Below are 19,380 nucleotides of genomic sequence, written 5' to 3' on the forward strand. Positions count from 1 at the left end.
AGACAGGCAATTTAAAATCTGCTTTAAATCACCACTCAGCTTTCAGGTTTTACCCCTTTTCAAATTATTTTTGGTTTCTCTTTAATATCTGAATAGGTTTTAAATAGTCAATAGTTTTTGTTTTTCTTTTCCGACTGTCATGTTTGTTTCAACATTGGTATTAATTGATTTTTGTCTAGATTTCCTTTTCCTCTTTTTAAATTTTACGGCGTCCTTGTATGCAGAGTGAAAATGCTTCCTCGCTCTTGGTCATATTATCAAAGTGCTTCCTGTGTTTTTCTTGTAAATATCATCCTGTGAGTCACTGAGGTTACAGAGCTCGTTAAGAGCCCAGCTTCCTTTCAGAGATGCATCATCCAGTGTACGCAACAAAACTTAGCTTCCAAAAGCACCAATCACAAAAAAAACAGGTGTAAAACAAGAAGGTTTAATCAAATAGTTTATCTTTGATATAAAAATAATCTGTGTCTCTGAATTGTCCTTGGAGGCTGTATGGTATGATACAGCAAAAGCTGTGATCTGTAACATCTGGTCAGTGTTTTCGTCGCACAGACCGCAGCTGTTCAGTCGTGAGGGTTTCACGGCTTCAGGGGGAAGCGAAAAGTCTTATTTCCTGTGCTGCAGCGGACTTCTGCACAGGGCAACGTCAACAGAAACGGTCCTTCTTCCCGATTATCTACCAGACTCTGTAACAAAGAAGGGAATAAATAAATAAATAAATAAATTCTTATTTTAACTCATTACAACCAAAATCTTTAATGTATTTTGTTGAAATCTTATGCGATAGATCAATATAAAGCAGCACAAAATTGGCAAATGGAAGGAAAAGGATGTGTTTTTTTAAGTACTTAAATAAAATTGTTGGTGTGCATTTGAGTATAACCCCCCTTTAATCGTATACCCCTAAATAAAACCCAGTGCCCGTAAATAGTAGGGCTGGGTATCATCTAGGATGAGCCGATTCGATACGATTCTCGATATAGCTTTCTATCTCAAATATTGAACTTTTGCTTATTGCTCCTTTAAATAGGCCTGGAAATATGATCAACTTAGTAAATATAAATATAATTTCATAAAACTGATTTAATGGAATTATTTAAAATGGCAATAATTTCAGTAATCAGTGATTTTGCAAAAAAAAAAAAAAAAAAATCAATAGTGCAAGATTATGGTACTGCAATAAAAATTAGAACTTCAGAGCAAATTCACTAAAAAAAATGCCAACATGTTTCACTCTGTTCCCTCTTCGTAGTTAAAACTGGAGAGAAAATCCACATTTTAATTTTATTTGGGTACCGATGGGTTTTGGGACGTAAGAGATTTTTTTGGATCAGATAGAGGAATAATGTCTGAGCACCTGCAGCTCCTCTAAGATCTCCTTTGTCTTCTCTGTGAGATCTCCCACACACCAAGCCAGACTCACGTGGAAAGATGGTTCCTTGAGGACAAAGCAGAGAGAAACTTAGCGTGCTTGTGGTAAGAAATCAATGCAGCAATTTAAATGAAGTAAAATGAATGATAAGGTGATATCTGAATAAAAACTGATAAAACAACACGTCGTCACGGCTTCAGTCAGAAAGCTTTGATGGTGGCTGTGAAAGTCAGCAATCTTTATTTTTGGCTTCTAAATTATAATAATAATGATCTAGTTTTAGTTTGTTCACAACTTGATTTGGGTTTTCAGATAATTTGCTTCTTTGGCCTTTTTAGGATTTTCTATAAACATTGATTTAAAATGATATTAAAAAAAATAAGGTTTGTGTGAAATTTCTACTGACCTTATAGAAAGTGTCCAATCCAAAGTCTGTCATTGTTTTGTCGACAACCCGGACCAGATCCATCAACTGAGCGTGCCCGGTGGACACTTCCATCCCCAAGAATGTCCTGTAGGGGAATGACATCCAAAGACACACAGGGAGCCAAACAATAACAAACATTAAGGAACCACTGGGGTTTAAGGCACAGATAAGTGCATCTTTAACCAGAACATGCTGGTTTTAATAAATACGTCACTGACGGGAATTAAAACTTTCAACCAACGTGAAGAAAATAATCCTTAAACAATGCAGATTGAACAACATTTTGGAATAAATTCCATCAACAGAGATTCTCATAATTAGCTCATGATTATAAACTGGTATCTTTTTGACGACTTCAGCTTAGATAAAAACCAATCATCAAATCTACTCGTTGATAAAAACTGAGAAAGTCATCATTAACGTGCATAACATAAGCAAAAACATACAGAAAGTTATCGGCAGGGTCACCACGTAGGGTTAGGATCGGGGAGGAAATATTTAGCGAATGGCTAGTCAAACTAACTCAGTCATAATCCCCTGCAAAATGGACAGTTTTGGCTTTGGACCAATCAGAGAAGACTTTGAGATCCTGAAAAAATATAAATCTGCATCAGTGAATTTGCTGTGCGCTCATAAACGTTTTTACGTGATCTCACAACATATTTACTGCTCATGATTATCCAATGGTCTTGCTTGAATACATAATTATATCGTGGTGATTTCATAACTTGGATGGGTTGTTTTTTAACTCAGCCTATAGAAAGTTTGACAAAACCTAAACACGATACATTTTTTTATCCAAACATTAATTATCTATCTGAATTTTTAGCATGTAGTTGTGCTTTTTGTAAGAAAATTATAATTTTTTATGATTTATAAGTTAGTTAGTTAATTTTACTTTCATTCAAACAGGAACCACTTCATTGAAGCTTTTACAAAACCAAACACTTACACCATAGTTTCTACAAACAAGAATCCTAAAAACGAAACAGGAAGAGGTGGCAAAGTATTTCTCAACAAAATTAAAGATTTATTTTCTGTCCCAATTATACATATTTTCATGGAACCCTACAAATTTTCCATTTTCAAATTACATATCTTTTCAGACTGATTTTTTTAATGTTAGTTTCGTGTTTATGACATTATGGACATTTGAGTACAAAATATTCACTTAGTTTGGTTTAGTTTATTTTTATATTTATTTTTGATATCCGGACAAAGTTAGAACATAAACTCTACAATATAATCCTCACAAAATCTATATGTAACTAAAATAAAGATGACAAATGCAGGTAGATAAGATCTATTGTTGTTTCTGTATTAGTTTAAAACCAAACAGACTGAAAAACAGTTTTTATCCCAGAGTGCTCAAATCAATCAGCCAATCAATTCATTTGAAGGAAGCAGATGAATTTGCATGTTAAACAGTTTAAAGACGTTACCTCGTCCTCTCAGCGTTGCAGTAGACCTTCAGTGTTGCTGCTGTACACACAAACCTGTCAATAGGAAAAACCTTTAATGAGAAGGTCAACACAGTCAGCATCTCTTCATTTCATCTGTTAATGATTTCTGATTTTTGTTTATTTTGTTAAATCGGCGTATCTTGTATGGGTGTTTCTTCTGTCCACACGTCGAAGACAAATCTCCCCTCTCAAAAGATGATGGACAATAAGTTTTTTCCTCCTGTCTTTTTTAATGAACAGAACAGAATGCTCTCCATTCATTCTCTGTGAAGATTCTTTTAAATGTCTTTATACTTCATATTCTACAAATTCAACATACAGCCTTAGTCAAAACCAGTTTAAGATAACCTGTCAAGAAAGTCTTTCGCAAGTAAATATCTCCAAAGAAAACGAAAAAGCGAATATAGTGGAGGAAAAAGCTTGACCAAGAAAAATCTCAACTTTCAAAATCTGGACCAGACGTTTTTAAAGCTTTAAGGGGATGTTGAAAAAAAATCTAATCTAAAACTCAGTCTGCCAATTTTCACAACCCACATACACACCATTTAGAAGAAACTTGGCAATTAAAGATGATCTATGGTCGACTCTTCAGGATTCTAAGATATTCTGCCGTTGTTTCTAGTAATCTCTGACTAATCTAAGATGAAGATAAAGCCAAATTAAATTGGCTACCTCTCTGATGGGATTTAGAGGAGAAAGAGGAAATCTATTTGTCATTGCAATCGTACATTCCAGCAAAATCATGCCCGGTTATGGCATGATTTAAAAAAAATATATCAGCCTATCTTTCACAGTATTGAGCACAGCATTAAATCCTAATTAAATTCCCAACCCCATTTACAGAAATACGCCTACAAACTTGCAAATAACTTCCACTGTACATCGCCGCTCCCTGAAGATGTTAAGTGTACTTCCCCACACCGGAGGGAAAAACATATTTCTAATATTAAATTATAGGTTCAGAGCACCTGTTGCCATTTTTAGCACCATACTGTGCACTGGGTAGCACAAATATACCGTCTACAAAGAAGTGAACGTTTTTAACATACGCCTTGGTCTTTTTATACGATTGATGTATGTCACTTCTCATGTAAGCTAACAATTAGCAGGAAAAAAGTTCAGATTTTCCTCTGAAGTTCTCACCTGAATTCTACAAACTGTTACATTTGGAAACACCTTAAGCTATGATCAAGAAGTCTAGAAATGAAATCAATAAAGGAGTCCCAAGCAAACCTTCTGCAGGGAGAAAGGCCTGCCTTGAGGCTTTGTATAAACGGCTGGATCCAGTGGTGTCTGAGCACCACCGTCTGAGACACACTGAGGTGGAACTCCTCCTGCCGGGTCAAAATCAGACCATGAGCCTCCAAGGCTGACAGCACCTCCTCCAAAAGCTCCTCAAACTCCTCCTCGGGAGAGTCTGGCACAGAAAGAAAGTATTAAATCAATCAGGGATCAGGATGCAGAAGAATAAAGAAATAATTGTTTTGTTTTTATTGTTTCTTACATGGCAGATAAACGTAAGTGGCCCAGTTTCCTCTCTCGTGCTTGAAGGTGCGGACGCGTCCACCATGAAGGGAGCTGTCTTCGGTCTGTGAGTCGTGATCGTCATCAGGAAACATGCTCAGGAGGCAACCGGGCAGCGGCAACCTGCAAAATATCCACATGTTTTAATTTCATCTGAAATAATAAACAAACAGACTCAAGGAATTACAAATTAACTTTTTATTCCTCCTAAACAATTAGTTTATTGTTTTCCCCACCCCCCCTTTTTCTTTTCCGCTGTCAAATATCTTTTCAGAAGCCAGCCTATTAACCAAATGGTTTTCATTTGCATTCTAAAGCCTCATTAAAATGGTATAATATTTTACAGATTAAAGAGATTCAGATACTTTCTGTTGAGTGTATGCATTTTCTGTGACAAGAACTGCTGCCAATCTTGTTCATATGTCGTTTGGGTTTCTCATAACTATATTTTCATCACATTTTAACAGTGAGAACATGTATGAGCTGAGGTGATGTGACAGAAGAGCTTCTGATAAATGTTGATGGGTGAAACTAAATAATGAAAGCAATAAAGTTGTAGAAATATGATGTACCTGGAAATATATTTGTTTTAAGTAGCAAACAAATATGCAGATTTGCGACACAAAGTTTCACTTCATCATCATTGCCTCCCACGTCTTCCTTCCTTTTGCACTTCCTGATTCATCGCGTTTCTTTGTCAAAAACTTCTTTGCTCAAACCTCGTTTTAGGATCCAGCTCCTCGGTTCTGGCTTTCTTCTTCTCCGGAAGGTGCCGGTTACCCTCATCATCCTCCGCCGGCCGTCGGCTGCCCCGATTCGGCGCATCCCTTCCGGGTTCACCGTCCTCCTCCGAGCTGCTGCTGTAACCGACCAACATCCCGAACCATCAAGGCCCGGTTACCTCATAAGAGACCCGGTGGTCGGACCCAACCATGGCTTCAAAGCCACAAAAACGAGCGACCGAATTTCCGAAAAGCCTGCCCCACTTCCGGTATAAACAACCGCTTGTTACCATAATTCACGTTCGAGTGAAACAAGCCACCTGCCGCTAAACCGTTCCGCTTATGTGTTGCTTTTTGGAAGAAAAAAAAAAAAAAGAAAGAAAGCATAAGTGCTTTGCTCCATTGGGTAATTTCTCAGATTTAGATCCAGAGGCTAATTTCCATCTGCATGCCTGGGTATGTTAACAATATAAAACAAGATTATGACACTAAATAACATGATTTGATCAATTACAACTCAATGAAGAGAATAAAAAGTGTCAAAGCTCAAAATAATACTGAAGAAAAAAACTTTTTCAAATGCAGCAGTCACTATGAATCAACATAAGGACACAGTTCCCAATCATTATTATGATTATAAATTACATTACTCTATTTTTTATGTAATGTTCCTTAAATTTGTTGGTGACGTATTCAAAGTATAAGCTGCCCTACAAAAGAGGCAGTAGGTAAACATAAACACTACATAATAGAGAAACAATCTTGGCTCACATCACTGTGGCTTGATAGGAGAACATGACCCATTCTGACTAAATTGTTACTCCGTTAGAAAATCCTGGATTCAGGTGCAAAGCATGTGGCCTTAGGTCATGCTGGTGGAGTTCTGTCATTACTTATTTAGGGACAGCAAAGCTATTGAGTGAGAACAGCATCCTCACATACATACAAACTCCAGTTCTTGTTATTTATAAACTATAAAGGAAATAGAGAGTCATAATAGATGAAGAGAAGGCGGAAATAGTAAATCAAATTTAATTCTTGGGTGTGATTGTTGCCTACAGAATCTACTGGAGACCTCATATTAAATATGTTCAGATTAAACTATCTAGAAGCATCGTCAAAACATTGTCTGAATTATAAAGTGTTACACATTCTCTACTGTTATCAAACCGCTATGCACGCTGCAGAAAGGAGCCATTAGGACGGTTCTTAAAGCTGGCTTTTAAGACCACACTAATTCATTATTCATTTATTCTTGCTAGCTGAAATTCTCCGATCTGGTAAAATTTCAAACCTCACAGTTAATGTATAAAGCCAGAAATAAACAGCTATCAGACAGCATACAAAAACATTTTATTGAGAGGGAGGGTATAATTATTTATAGGGACAACCTAAACTTCAAAATCTAGCTCAAACTGGGTGTCTATACACACTCGTACAATGGCTGTGGTCGTATGCTACAGGTAATAAGTGTTAACTTTGGATGCAGATGTGCATAGACACATGTGAATGTGTGCATATGTATGTTCATATGTACAGTATATTGATTTTTTTTTTTTTTTACTTAACTGACTTTGGAGTAGTAAGGACTCTTGAGCAAAGTAGGAATTAGGATGCATGTTGGTGTTAACGGCTATAGGAAGGAGAAGGGAAACGATTAAATAAGTTTCACTTCTACCTACCCCTTTTCAGACATAATCACTATATTACACATGTAATATAATTAAGTACATATCTAGCTAAGACGTATTTAATGTTTTTATTACATTCTTCATTTATTTTTTTACTGTGTGTTGGAATAATTATGCCGCTTAAATGCTGCTGTTATATTCTGCCTACTTTTTTTTGACTGTTCTAGTTAAACTGTAACAGAAACATCATTAGTTTAGGTCTGTCATCCAGCTGTTTTTAATATTTGCTTTTAGTTTCCATTTTGCCATGTTTTATTTCGTTTCAATCTTTCTACATTTTATTCCAACTTGCTTTTATTCCGTTTTTTATTCCCCTATTTTTTAATCATGTGAAGCACTTTGCGTTGTCTCTGTACTGAAATGTGCTGTACAAATAAATTTGCCTCGCCTAGCCTTGCTGTTATATTTTGCCCAAATGGAGATATTTGCATCATCTCAGATCCTGTCAATATATACATTTTACATTTCAGTTTTTACACTACTGATTGTTGTTAAGTGACTAATTTTACTAAATGTTTTATTATTATTGTTATTATTATTCATTTTAGATGTCGTTTTGATTGTGTAGTTACAGGAGGATGCTCACCGTATAATTTGTGACATAGCGTGACATTGCCTGACAATAAACGGGAATTTGAGTTGAATCGCAAACCATCACACACAGCATGTTGTGTGTGTGTGTGTGTGTGTGTGTGTGCCAATTAACGCGTGTGTGTTCATGTTCCTGTGCGCGGCTAGAGGGCTCCGCTGCTAGCCCTCAGCTAGCCTCTAATTAGCAACAACCATCCTCTTCTCGCCCGTCGAGAGGATGCACCGTGAGCCCGAATAATGACGCCAAACGGTGCCGTTAACGGTTGATTCGGGACCGTTTAATAACCGCCACGTTTTCGGTCTCCAGGAACCTCAGAGCTCCGTGTGAAGAGGGGGGAACCTCCGGTTAATTTGTTTGAGGGGGGGAAACAGCTAGCCGTCGTTACATCGAACCGGGATTTCCCTTTTAAAGCTCGCCAGAAAGCCCCAGGTATGTAAATGTGTGTTTAGTTTTGTTCGTTTGCCCTCAGGAACGTGTCAGCGCTGTTGTGTTCCCGGAGCTAACGCGGTGTTGTGCCCCAAAAATAACACCCCTGCCTAAAAAAAAACAAAAAACAGCCACCCCGCCGTAGAAGCGCACAGCTATAGAAGGGGGGCAGCTCTTGAAACAATAGTTTGAGTAGTAATTCAGAACGCATGTGTGTGTCTATACAGCGGCTCCAGACAAACAATTTGAAGCTTCAGCATTTTAATGCATCGCCAAGGAAGCAGCGAGGGAGCTGTGCTTAGCCGGGGTGCGTTTTTCAGCGCAACACCTGGCTAGCTTCCTCTGTTAGCAGGTGGCTAGGCTAGCCGGCTAACGCTCCCTGGTTACCCCGATCTTTCCATGGAGACGGGAAAAAAAAACAACCGTTACGATGCGCAGACTCCGTTCACCGACGTTTTTTACCGCCAATCTTTCAACGTTTGGATTTGTGTCGATAAGCTCGTTGTAAAGAGACTTTTTACATATTGATTTTCAAAGAAATCCTTCACCCCGTTGCTGTTACCCGGTCCTTTCGTTGGTATTGATGATACAAACATCCCACAGTCTTCCTGCAGGGAATTGCAGAACAGGTAGAAATTTAATTAACTGTATTATAATGTAATTCGGTGCAGTTCAAATAGCTTATTTAGCACAAAACTTACTACTATGGTCTTCTCAAGGACCTTTTGGGACTAAACACTTTTTCCTTATTTTTTTTTTTTAGAAACAGGAGTCAATGTCATTGTAGGTCCAAGAAAACCCCAAGAGGCCAAATAGGAACATGCACGGGGCGACAGTGGGAGTGAACAATTTCCTTTTGAAATGCGAGAAACCTGCCTCGGCGAGATGAGGTTTGGAGTCGAGGCAGATGGTTTCGCGAAAGAATAGCCGCTGAGAAAAAGAAGAAACACGAGTTAGTGACAGTAGTGAGTCACCAAAGAGGAAAAGGAACCGTCTAGACCAGAGGCCTGCAACCTTTACTGTCTCAAGAGCCGTCTTGCCTGCAGTCCACTTGAATTAAACTCGTTCAGAGCCGCAAATGTTGCCTTGCCTTTTGGAAAAAAAAGACAAGTTGAAATTTTTGATAAAGATCTACTGTAGAAAATATGTTGTCATCGTTAAAAAAACACCCTTTTATGTCTATTTTGAGGTCTTAAAAAAAGAGGATGGATGGGATGTTATTTGTGGATAATGATGTAAAAAAAAAAATCATAGTTTCTAACTTAATGAAGAACTATTGATTTTAAAATTAAATATTGCTGGCACTTTTAGCATCATTCTGTTGTGAAAATTAAAAGCAATTATTCCAAGAAAACTTGCATTTATTATCATCATTACATTTAAATACCATAATAAAAATATAATTTGTAGCCAAAGTTATTAAGAGCCACTGTAGAAGGTCCAAAGAGCCACTTGCGGCTCCAGAGCCACAGGTTGCAGACCCCTGAGTCAGGGGAAAAAAAGGGGCTCATTAATTACTGACTCCCAGTTGTCCATTACAGCCTAATGAAAAATAATTACAGTGGCAGTTTAGACGAGTTTAACTGCGTCTAGACTGCTACTGCGTTTAACTATTACAACACACAGATGAGTTTAAGTGCATCACTCTAAAAAGATACTTGTCATTTTGTCAGTATTGCATAAATGAAGGCGCAATCCTGCAAAAATAAATAGAAAAATAAAGATGATATTGTATTAATTTGTTCCTCTGTTTTGCTGCAGGTTCTGTCATGGTTTGCTTTTGCCAACAAATTTTCCGTTGTGTCATTTTTTTTCAAAGACTTCAGGCCTAAGCTGAAATGGCAGGATTTTTCAAATAACAAGGGGTTTATTATATTTTTTTTGTAAAGCCTGGCATATACTGTACAATATTTTTTAATTGTTGTACTCACATACAGCTCAAACTGTACGACGAAACCGCAGCGTTTAAAAGTTCCCAGCTCACAATATCTGTTACACTGTACGGCCCAATGCAATGATGCGATCTGACTGCTCACACTGTACGTCCAAAAACCACACGTCAGACTCAGCCCCGTAGAGAGATGGCGCTACTCAGACTCGTCTATCCGGAAGCCAAACGTAAACAGTAGAAAAAGAAAAAGACGAAAGTGTCGATACTTACTGTTAAACATGAGGCTCACTAAAACGAAACGTGCTGCCTTGGCAATTCTATGAGTTGCTCCTCCGTAGTTTGACTCCATGTCAAACGTACCACAGCCATGCTTCTCTCCACGTCTATGTCTTCGTCTGAGGAAAAGAAGAATTCCTTGTTTACAGATGCGCAGTGTGCGAGGTTGGGCGCAATCGGCTCGTAGACGTTCGTAGCTCTGCTTCAACAGCAGGATGCTCTCATGATCACCTCATGAGGGCCGACTGAATTTCAAACATGTTTGATTTTCATCCGAGAGGATCGTCGGGAGGTGGTCGTGAGTAAGGCTGGATGATAATACAATAACGATATATATCGATCGATAGACGTATGGTTCAATATAAAAAACGGGTCAATAAAAAGTTCAATAAAAGAACAGTTCATTCTAGCACTTGTAGGTTAATACTACAGTCATTGCATCCTCCCAACCAATCACAAACCCAGGAAAGCTCCATCTGCCTTCAGAGAGTTCAGAGAGCCCGTATTTTTTTTTTCTTTTTTAACACTTACAGTTTTTGTAAAAAGTTGGTTGAAAAAAGGGTTGTGTTTGAATCAATTTATCTAAAAATAGGTCATCAAGCAACAGCATAAAATGGCCAGGGCTGCACTTAAAATGTATATTTTGAATTTTTTTTTAATAATTATCAATATCGATCAATATTATTTCTATTTTGTCGATATGCTTTTTCTATATATCGTCCAGCCCTAGTCGTGAGAGGCTAATTGCCCCTCGTTACCCCCTGTAAACTACACGACGCAGGATGAAGCTGAAAACCGATCGGAAAACTTTTTCGCACGACTGAAGAATCGGCCCAAAAAGGGCAAAAACTCATACAGTGTATCAAAGGCTTAAGCAGTCAGCCAGAATGCTGTTTCTTGATTACGTACTACATGAGGGCTGTGTTTCTCCGTGTAGCGTTTTTTACATTCTTTCTTTCTTTTTTTTTCCAGATGTGACCCTAGAATAAAGCGAAAGTTGTGGATTTTTTCCTTCCATCTTTCCCAACATCTGCTTTTCTCCAGCGGGTGCCGGTTAAAGCCTTCAGAGCCTCAGTGGCGGCCCCTTCGCCGAGCTGAAAGATGGAGTGAGTTATTCCTTTCCTTCACACATTCAGAGACCTGCAGGCAATTAAGATAAGATAAGATAGGCTTTATTGATCTCACAATGGAGAAATTCACTTGCCACATCGATTCATACAAGAAGGTGCAGAGTAGGAAAGGTACATTCAGTTATGTACAATGAATCTTCATATATACAATATATATATTTGATATATATATATATCAAAAAAGGATACAAAAAAATACAAAAAGAAATAGGATAGGATTACTCAAAGTCTCTCTCTCTCTCCCTCTCTTACTTTAGCTGGGCCGCTCCTGCCAAACTGAACCCGTACTCTCGAGCCCGCATGACGGAGGCCTGGCAGCAGCATGCCGTCGCTCCGCCCCCGGCCGTCCACGCGATCCCGGCGGGAGCCGAGAACTCTTTGAGCTGCGCGGTGTACGGGATCGTGCTGCAGCAGGACGCCTCAGCGCTGCAGCAGCAGCAGCAGCATGGAGGCGGACAGCAGCACGCTGGAGCTCAGCAACATGCAGGCGGACAGCAGCAGCAGCAGCATCCTCCTCAGGCCCAGCAAAGCTCCCTGCAGGTGGGAACGGAGTCGGGACACAAGTGCGGGACGTGTGGACACGACATCTCCCACCTGGCCAACCCGCTTGAACACCAGTGCATGGTGGGTCAGGACCGGTCGTTCCAGTGCACCCAGTGTCTGAAGATCTTCCACCAGGCCACAGACCTGCTGGAGCACCAGTGCGTTCAGGTGGAGCAGAAGCCGTTCGTGTGCGGCGTGTGCAAGATGGGCTTCTCCCTCCTCACCTCTTTGGCCCAGCACCACACGTCCCACAACAGCAGCAACCCCATGAAGTGCTCCATATGCGAGAAGACGTATCGGCCCGGCTCCTCCGGCAACACGACGCCCACCTCCTCCAGCAGCTCCCAGCCGTCCAGCAGCGACGGGGCGTCGGCGAGCAGCAGCTCGTCCATCCTGCCCTTCCCGTCGGCGCGGGACCGCCCGTACAAGTGCTCCGTCTGCCAGAAGGGCTTCAAGCACCTCTCCGAGCTGACGCGGCACGAGAGGGTGCACACGGGGGAGAAGCCCTTCAAGTGCGACACGTGCGACAAGGCCTTCAGCCAGTCGTCGCACCTGCAGCACCACCAGCGGACGCACAGCAACGAGAGGCCGTTCAAGTGCGCCGTGTGCGAGAAGAGCTTCAAGCACCGCTCGCACCTGGTGCGCCACATGTACGTGCACTCCGGCGAGCACCTGTTCAAGTGCAACCTGTGCGAGCTGCACTTCAAGGAGTCCTCCGAACTGCTGCACCACCCGTGCCACCCGCAGGGCTCCCGGCCGTTCCGCTGCGCGACGTGCGGCAAGGGGTTCAAGCGGCCGTCGGACCTGCGGCAGCACGAGCGCACGCACTCGGAGGAGCGGCCGTTCCACTGCGACGAGTGCCAGATGAGCTTCAAGCAGCAGTACGCGCTGGTGCGCCACAGGCGGACGCACAAGGACCCCTCGGACCGGCCGTTCAGGTGCAGCCTGTGCGACAAAGGCTTCATGCAGCCCTCCCACCTGCTCTACCACCAGCACGTCCACGGCATGGACAACCTGTTCAAGTGCGCCTCCTGCCAGAAGGAGTTCAGCCAGTCGGGGGAGCTGCTCAGACACAAGTGCGGGGAGTCGACCAACTCCTCGCCCGACAAGCCGTACAAGTGCGACGTGTGCGGGAAGGGGTACAAGAAGAGCTCCACCTTGCAGCGCCACCAGAACTCCCACTGCCAAGAGAAGCCCCTGAAGTGCTCGCTCTGCGACCGGCGCTTCCTGTCCTCCTCGGAGTTCGTCCAGCACCGCTGCGACCCGTCGAGGGAGAAGCCCCTCAAGTGCCCCGACTGCGAGAAGCGCTTCAAGTACTCGTCGGACCTGAACCGCCACAGGCGCGTGCACACGGGCGAGAAGCCCTTCAAGTGCGACCACTGCAACAAGGGCTTCAAGCAGCGCGAGCACTTGATCAAGCACCAGAGCACCCACTCCAGGGAGGGCCAGTTCAAGTGCGTCTGGTGCGGCGAGCGCTTCAGTGACTTGGGCTCTTTGCAGGATCACACTGTGCAGCACACGTCTGATGACGGCGGCTACAGCGTGCCGCAGTGCATGTGAATAACGATTTCTGTTTTACACCGAACGGACAGAGCCATCGGCGCTTCGCCCTCCACCCACAGGCTGTTTCTGAACCTCAACGTCATTCATTCAGCGTCGCTCTGGACCGCAGCTGGTTACTTTCCCAGATATCACGCAGTTGGTCCGGTTGAACAGTCAAAGCAGGAAAAAAAAGTTATTATTCTGAGTCATTTCTCTAAACTTTAAAGCTACTGAGATAGAGGAATTCTATTAAAATGTATTTTTTTTTTTTTAACAGAACTAAAAGTGGATATTTTGAATAACATTGAACAAAGAAATGCGTTTAAACTAGGGCTGAACGATTTTGGAAAATAATCTAATTGCGATTTTTTTTCTTAATATTGCGATTTAATGCGTTTTTTTTTTTCAGTTTAATATATCATAAACATATACAAAAAACAAATCATTTTGTTTCCTCGCTGTGCAGATTAGGTGCTAAAACACCCACAGCATCTAAACTCGGTGCAGAAATGTTTGCGTTCTGCCTACGATATATTTCAACCAAAATTGCAATTTTGACTTTTCTCTGCATTAACCACAAGCAACAAAAATAGCGTCTAAATAAAGACATTTGTAAACAAGGACTATTCAAAACAAGATCTTTTAATGTTTCTATTAATCAGAATATTGTTAAAGAGAACAGCTTTTAGTTGATTTGGACATCAATCCTTGTTGAACATAAAGTCCAACCAACAAGCAAGTCTATGTATTAAACTGATTGACCTGTAATTAATAATATGTATGATTATATAAACTCTAAAACAAGTAATACAATTAGTTTATCTCACTGCTGCAACTGTTATCCCTTCCATGTGGAGGCAAACCCACTTTAACCATTTTACCGACACCTAATGGACGTGGGCAATTCCCTAATTGTTACATAGCTAAAAATTGCAGACTCTGCGATTTGGAAATTGCGTTTTTTTAAATCGCGATTATATTGAAAATGCGATTAATTGTTCAGCCCTAGTTTAAACTAGAAATGCACCAACCGATTACACGGAGATCCGAATCGGCCGACGGTCTTTTAATTGGCTCTGATCAGACACTGAAAGATCTAACTTCCTCCCCTCTAAACCAGACATGCACAAAATATTAAATCCTATTTGTCGTCACAATATCAATTTTTTCCAAAATTACAATCGCAAGGGGCTGTTTGTGTGCAATATTTGGTCGGTTGTTAAATTTCAAGGGACATGCATTTTCACTGCCCTGGTCGCACAAACGTGACAAAGATTCCTGTCGACGGCCCACTTAAGCAATTTCTCTGTTTTCTGTGCGACTCCAAACTGCCTCCACTGTCAAACAACCTTTAAGGCGTCAGGACGTTTGACATGTTTTGTTGGTCACGTGTGTGACGATCCTTGGAGAGAAAATTAGAATCGGTCCAAATTGGAGTCGGTAGCCCAGGCTCAAAGAAGACGAGACATCGGTCAGGAAAGGCCAGATCGGTGCATCTTTACTTAATATCAATCTTTTTTTTTATTTTTACTTTTTATCCCATTGAATCATGGAGGATTTATTACATATAGATCATATCAGTAGACTAAAATATTCAGCTAAATTAAATGTATTTTTAAAGATGGGTAAAGAAAATAAAATAATGATTTTAAACCTATATATAATTAATGGACTCCTTAAAATCCGTACTTCCTATTTATTTACATGCATTGCTGAAAAATGTGTAAAATCTGAAAGACTGCCAGTGTTTTCTATCTAGACTGTTAGGAGCGTTCCTGAGTAAAAAAAAAAAAAAAGACTGTTCAACTGGACCCTTTTGTTCTCCTGATTTTTGTCTCATATTTTGGTGTTTTATTAGTCAAACCCACATCCAGTGACAGCATTATGGAGGCTAAAAACGAGATCCATTCGACTGCAGGCGCCACTCTCAGGCCTTTTCTGATTCCCGCGCACCCTAAAACATTACATTTTTTTTATTTTTTTTATCAGCCTTAACCCCTAACCGTGAATAGAAACTTCCTTCAGGGTCATTCAGTTTATTGGGAACCGGAAGGCAACACGGGGCATCTAGGACAAAATGTTCTCCACTTCATTCATACATCCTTGCTAACTGTTGGGTACCAAAACATGTGTGCCATAACGCTGGTTGATCCTTTCAATCCTCCTAAACCATTTACTCTCTCTTTTTTTTATTTTTTTTTATTTAAATAATCTGTTTTGTCTTTTTTCTTTCTCTGTCTAATGTTTTTGCCTGTTTCCCCCCCCCCCCCCCCCCCCCCCCCCCCCCCTTGGGTAAAACCCGAGTTTACCCGGCAGAATCATTACCTAACAGTGCTTGAGGGTTGTGCTCCTCATCTACAGTCATTGTAGAAAGAAAGTCCACCCTCCTTCAGTTCTGTTGACATATCAAGACGTAATGATGACAAACTTGTCTTTAAAGGGTGATGAACAACCAAGTCATTAGTTGAAAAAAGTCAAAGGGGAAGAAAAACGGAGTGCACCCCTTGGTTCAGTCGCCTTTAGCAGAATTAACTCTCAACGAGGTGCTCAATGGCTGCCTTTCAGCCCAAATTATCACACCTCCACCTCTCCTTTTGTCTATATCATGCAAAAATAAATTTTTTTTTTAACTTTTAGCTATGTTATGAGACTATTCCTTTTATCGTGCATGTCTGAGTTAACCTTTCGGACCGCTGCCCTCTGAGCAGCAGACCCTCCCTGCCCTGGAAAACCACTGGTACATCATAGGTCTACGTAGAACGTTGGTTACTTTGATTGCGACACCTCTGCCCAGTAAACATCACACCAACGAGCAGTGATGTGAGGCAGAGCGCCATCATTTCCGCTCAAAGTTCAGACGAAGAGGCTCTTTTAGCACCTGATCTGCACAGCGGCAGCAGCTGCGCTCTTTTGATATCCTGCTGCAGAGGCTCTGGGGCGCCCCCACATGGGGGGAGGCGGCGTCGCAGTGAAGGCAAGCATCTTTCTTCCGCGTTGGAAAAATAGTACCAGGAAATAATATTTCAAAGCAAATTAATACTTTGTAGTGCCAGACACAACATTTGATCATATATACGCCTAAATTTGATTTTGGAAGGCTTAAAAAAAACATGATAAAGAACCTTTTGCAATTCTCTAAACCAGGGGTGTCCAAACTTGTCAAGTCAAAAGTATTAAAGGGCCAAAAAACATAAGTAAATAAAAATTGTACTGGGACTTTCTTTGGCCTGCTCCACAATATATGATCATGCGATATTTTAGTTAAACAAATTCGTCATGTTTTCTGTAGAAAAGGGATGCATAAATCATTGTAGGAACCAAAACGTAAAAAGTGTTTTGCACATTTGCCTAATTAAAAACTGGTCACCCAGTTTGCAAATTGTTTTGCTAACTCAATAAAAAAAAAATCTACAATTTTTTTATTTTTTTTTTCCATTCTTAGCATTGAAAACAAGAGCTTGGTCCATCTTTCTTTGAAAACACTTGCTGTTTTTAGCCCTACTTTTAGTAAAAATCACTGAATATTTGCTATAAAAGGACCTACAAACAGATTGCAAAAATTGTAGTAAATAAAACATGAATACCTTGTGATGTACCTAACATTTTCAGTTACAATAAGATTTAATTTTGTCTGATGATTTTGCTCTCATTAAAAATAAGGATCCATCTGCATCAACTACCCAATCATTCTTGAATTGCAGTTGTGGGCCACACAAAGTCAGTCCAGGGGCCGCAAATGGCCCCTGGGCCCCACTTTGGACACCCTTGTTGTGGATTACAGCCCCAACTTCTCTACTTTAGCCTCATTTGTGCAAACTGCATTGTTCCAGAAGTCGTTTGCTGCATTCAGATGCTACTTTGTAAACTCATTTCCGGGCAACGAGGCATTCCGGCTTCTAAAACCCAGCATCGAAACGCTCTTCAGAGAAATAACGCAAGCAGCTTCATCAGGGTTGAGGTGAACAGGTAAACACTCGCACCAGAAAATTGCCTAAAGGCCCAGGGGAGGGACGGGCGGGTCATTCGTTAGCACCTGGGTTGGGTTCTTCCAGGAAAATAGGCCTCCATGTGCCTAAAAACAGCAGCTCCCCAACTCCAGATTGCTGGACTGCAAGCCTCTAGAACTGCTTAAGACTCCTGGAAGGTGTGGAAGTGTACTAACAAAAACTGAGCCACAGTCTGGTTGGTTTCTATTTAACGTTTTTTGCAGAGAGAAGATACTTTTAAAAAATTGTAATCTTTAAATTAGCAGCACTTTGCTGCTACTTTTTCTCCTAAATCCTGGTGTACTTTGTTTTTCTACTCCCTGCATTTCCATTCTGACTTCATCTGTGATAAATAACGCTTGACATCAGATTTAAATATATATATATTTTAATCCTGATATGTAGAAATAGAGGGTGGACTCTCTTTTTAAAGTGACTGGAGCTTCACATCTATCTTTAATTACCTTTTATAGTTCCTTTTAGAAGTGGTTGTCACGTGACAGTGGCGGAGGGCGCGTGTTTCCCCCGTGTTTATTTCCACTCGTGTTAGCATGAAGTACCAGTGTATGAGGCTGTGCCATGTGGTGCAGACAAACTATAAAACTTCGGTTAACCACCGGTTAAGAGTCCAAACGATTCAGTCTAGTAAAACCCGCTAGTTTAGATATAAATAGAATGATACATTTTTACATATTTCAACACATTATTCTCCTCATAGTCCTGCAGAGGTCAGTGTTGTTGGATTATGCATAATATCGGCTCCTCTCGGCGTGTACATACTACAGATGTGTGAGCCAACGTGATCGGGAATATCAGAAGTCGTTTTTTTTTTTCTTAGACTTTTTTTTTTTTCTACGTGAAGCGTTTCGACAAATGCTCTTTATTTGTGGTTGTTGTTGTTGTTTTTCTTTCTTTTCTTCTGGTCTGTGAAGTTTTTATGGTGCCAGTGTGTTAACGGGGCCCTCGAAGAGAAACGTCAGTGAGAGTCCGAGTGTGTGAATGTAAAAACTGTACTTTAAACAGAGGGGGGGGGGGGGTGTTCACAGCGATAAGAACTGGGTGGACAGCTTAAAGTTAAAGTATGTCCAGTCTGAGCTGCTCCTGCAGGGTTGATCCCACGCCTCTGTGCTAAAACCTTTATTCTGTTGTTTCCTGTTATGTTGTGTCTGTCGGGGCGGGCCGGGTTTGTCTCTGAGATGCTCTTAAGAAGCCACTTTGTTTACGTGTTGACCGTGACTGCCATCGTTTTTTTTTTTTTTTCCTTCTTGTGTCCGTCCTTCCTCGCCTATAAGGTTTGGGTGCAGTATTAAATACATGTTTTGAAGTATTTTCTACAAGCTGAGGAGTTGTTCAGTCCTTTTCATTTCCGCCTTAAAATGTCTAACTTGACTCTAGCCAGAAGTATTTCGCTCCGCCTAGCTTCACTCATCCATCTGGAACTGATTCATAGGAATGGCGTTTCAGAAGGCTGGGCCTTATCAAAAATCCTTGCATATGATTGGATAAGCCACTTGTCTGTCATCTTTATTGACGTGCTATTTCAACCACTCACACCGAAGCTAACCCGTGACGCTGATGAGAGCGACGCAGGAAAAAACAAAACTTTTTTTTTTAATGTGTTTGCGGCTCTAGTGGCACGCGTTTTATTGACAGTGAGCTGACAGGAAGAGGGGGGAAGACAGGCGGCAAAGCGCTGCGGGTCGGAGTCGATCCCGGGCCGACCGCGTCGAGGACTAAAGGCCTCCTAATATGGTTTGCGCTAACCGCTAACAGCTAACTGCCACGGGCGCGCCCC

The 19,380-nt window shown here is 41.1% G+C and overlaps 2 protein-coding genes across 2 annotated transcripts; one reads left to right on the plus strand and one right to left on the minus strand.

Annotated features, from left to right (window-relative positions):
* Positions 1-413: 413 nt before the first annotated feature.
* Positions 414-5,812, minus strand: usb1 (U6 snRNA biogenesis 1). The gene is made up of 7 exons (XM_036152143.1): positions 5,506-5,812; positions 4,767-4,909; positions 4,496-4,679; positions 3,242-3,295; positions 1,779-1,884; positions 1,358-1,438; positions 414-686 (listed from the first exon to the last, which is right to left on the minus strand). The coding sequence occupies exons 1-7, from the start codon at positions 5,661-5,663 to the stop codon at positions 579-581; spliced, it is 834 nt and encodes a 277-aa protein (XP_036008036.1). The 5' UTR covers positions 5,664-5,812; the 3' UTR covers positions 414-578.
* Positions 5,813-7,910: 2,098 nt separating this feature from the next.
* Positions 7,911-13,988, plus strand: znf319b (zinc finger protein 319b). Its single transcript, XM_012854692.3, has 3 exons — positions 7,911-8,220; positions 11,357-11,490; positions 11,772-13,988. The coding sequence occupies exons 2-3, from the start codon at positions 11,486-11,488 to the stop codon at positions 13,615-13,617; spliced, it is 1,851 nt and encodes a 616-aa protein (XP_012710146.2). The 5' UTR covers positions 7,911-8,220; positions 11,357-11,485; the 3' UTR covers positions 13,618-13,988.
* Positions 13,989-19,380: the final 5,392 nt, after the last annotated feature.

This window comes from Fundulus heteroclitus, chromosome 2 (assembly GCF_011125445.2).
Source record: "Fundulus heteroclitus isolate FHET01 chromosome 2, MU-UCD_Fhet_4.1, whole genome shotgun sequence".
Classification (NCBI taxonomy): Eukaryota; Metazoa; Chordata; class Actinopteri; order Cyprinodontiformes; family Fundulidae; genus Fundulus; species Fundulus heteroclitus.

Bases quoted from the DNA above. Each gene is read 5' to 3' on its own strand.
- usb1 (XM_036152143.1), bottom strand. From the start codon at position 5,663: ATGTTGGTCGGTTACAGCAGCAGCTCGGAGGAGGACGGTGAACCCGGA. The intron at 4,910-5,505 runs GTTTGAGCAAAG...GATATTTTGCAG, and splicing joins GAGCTGGATCCTAAAACGAG to GTTGCCGCTGCCCGGTTGCC. The intron at 687-1,357 runs GTGCTCAGACAT...TCTTTGTTACAG, and splicing joins AGATCTTAGAGGAGCTGCAG to AGTCTGGTAGATAATCGGGA.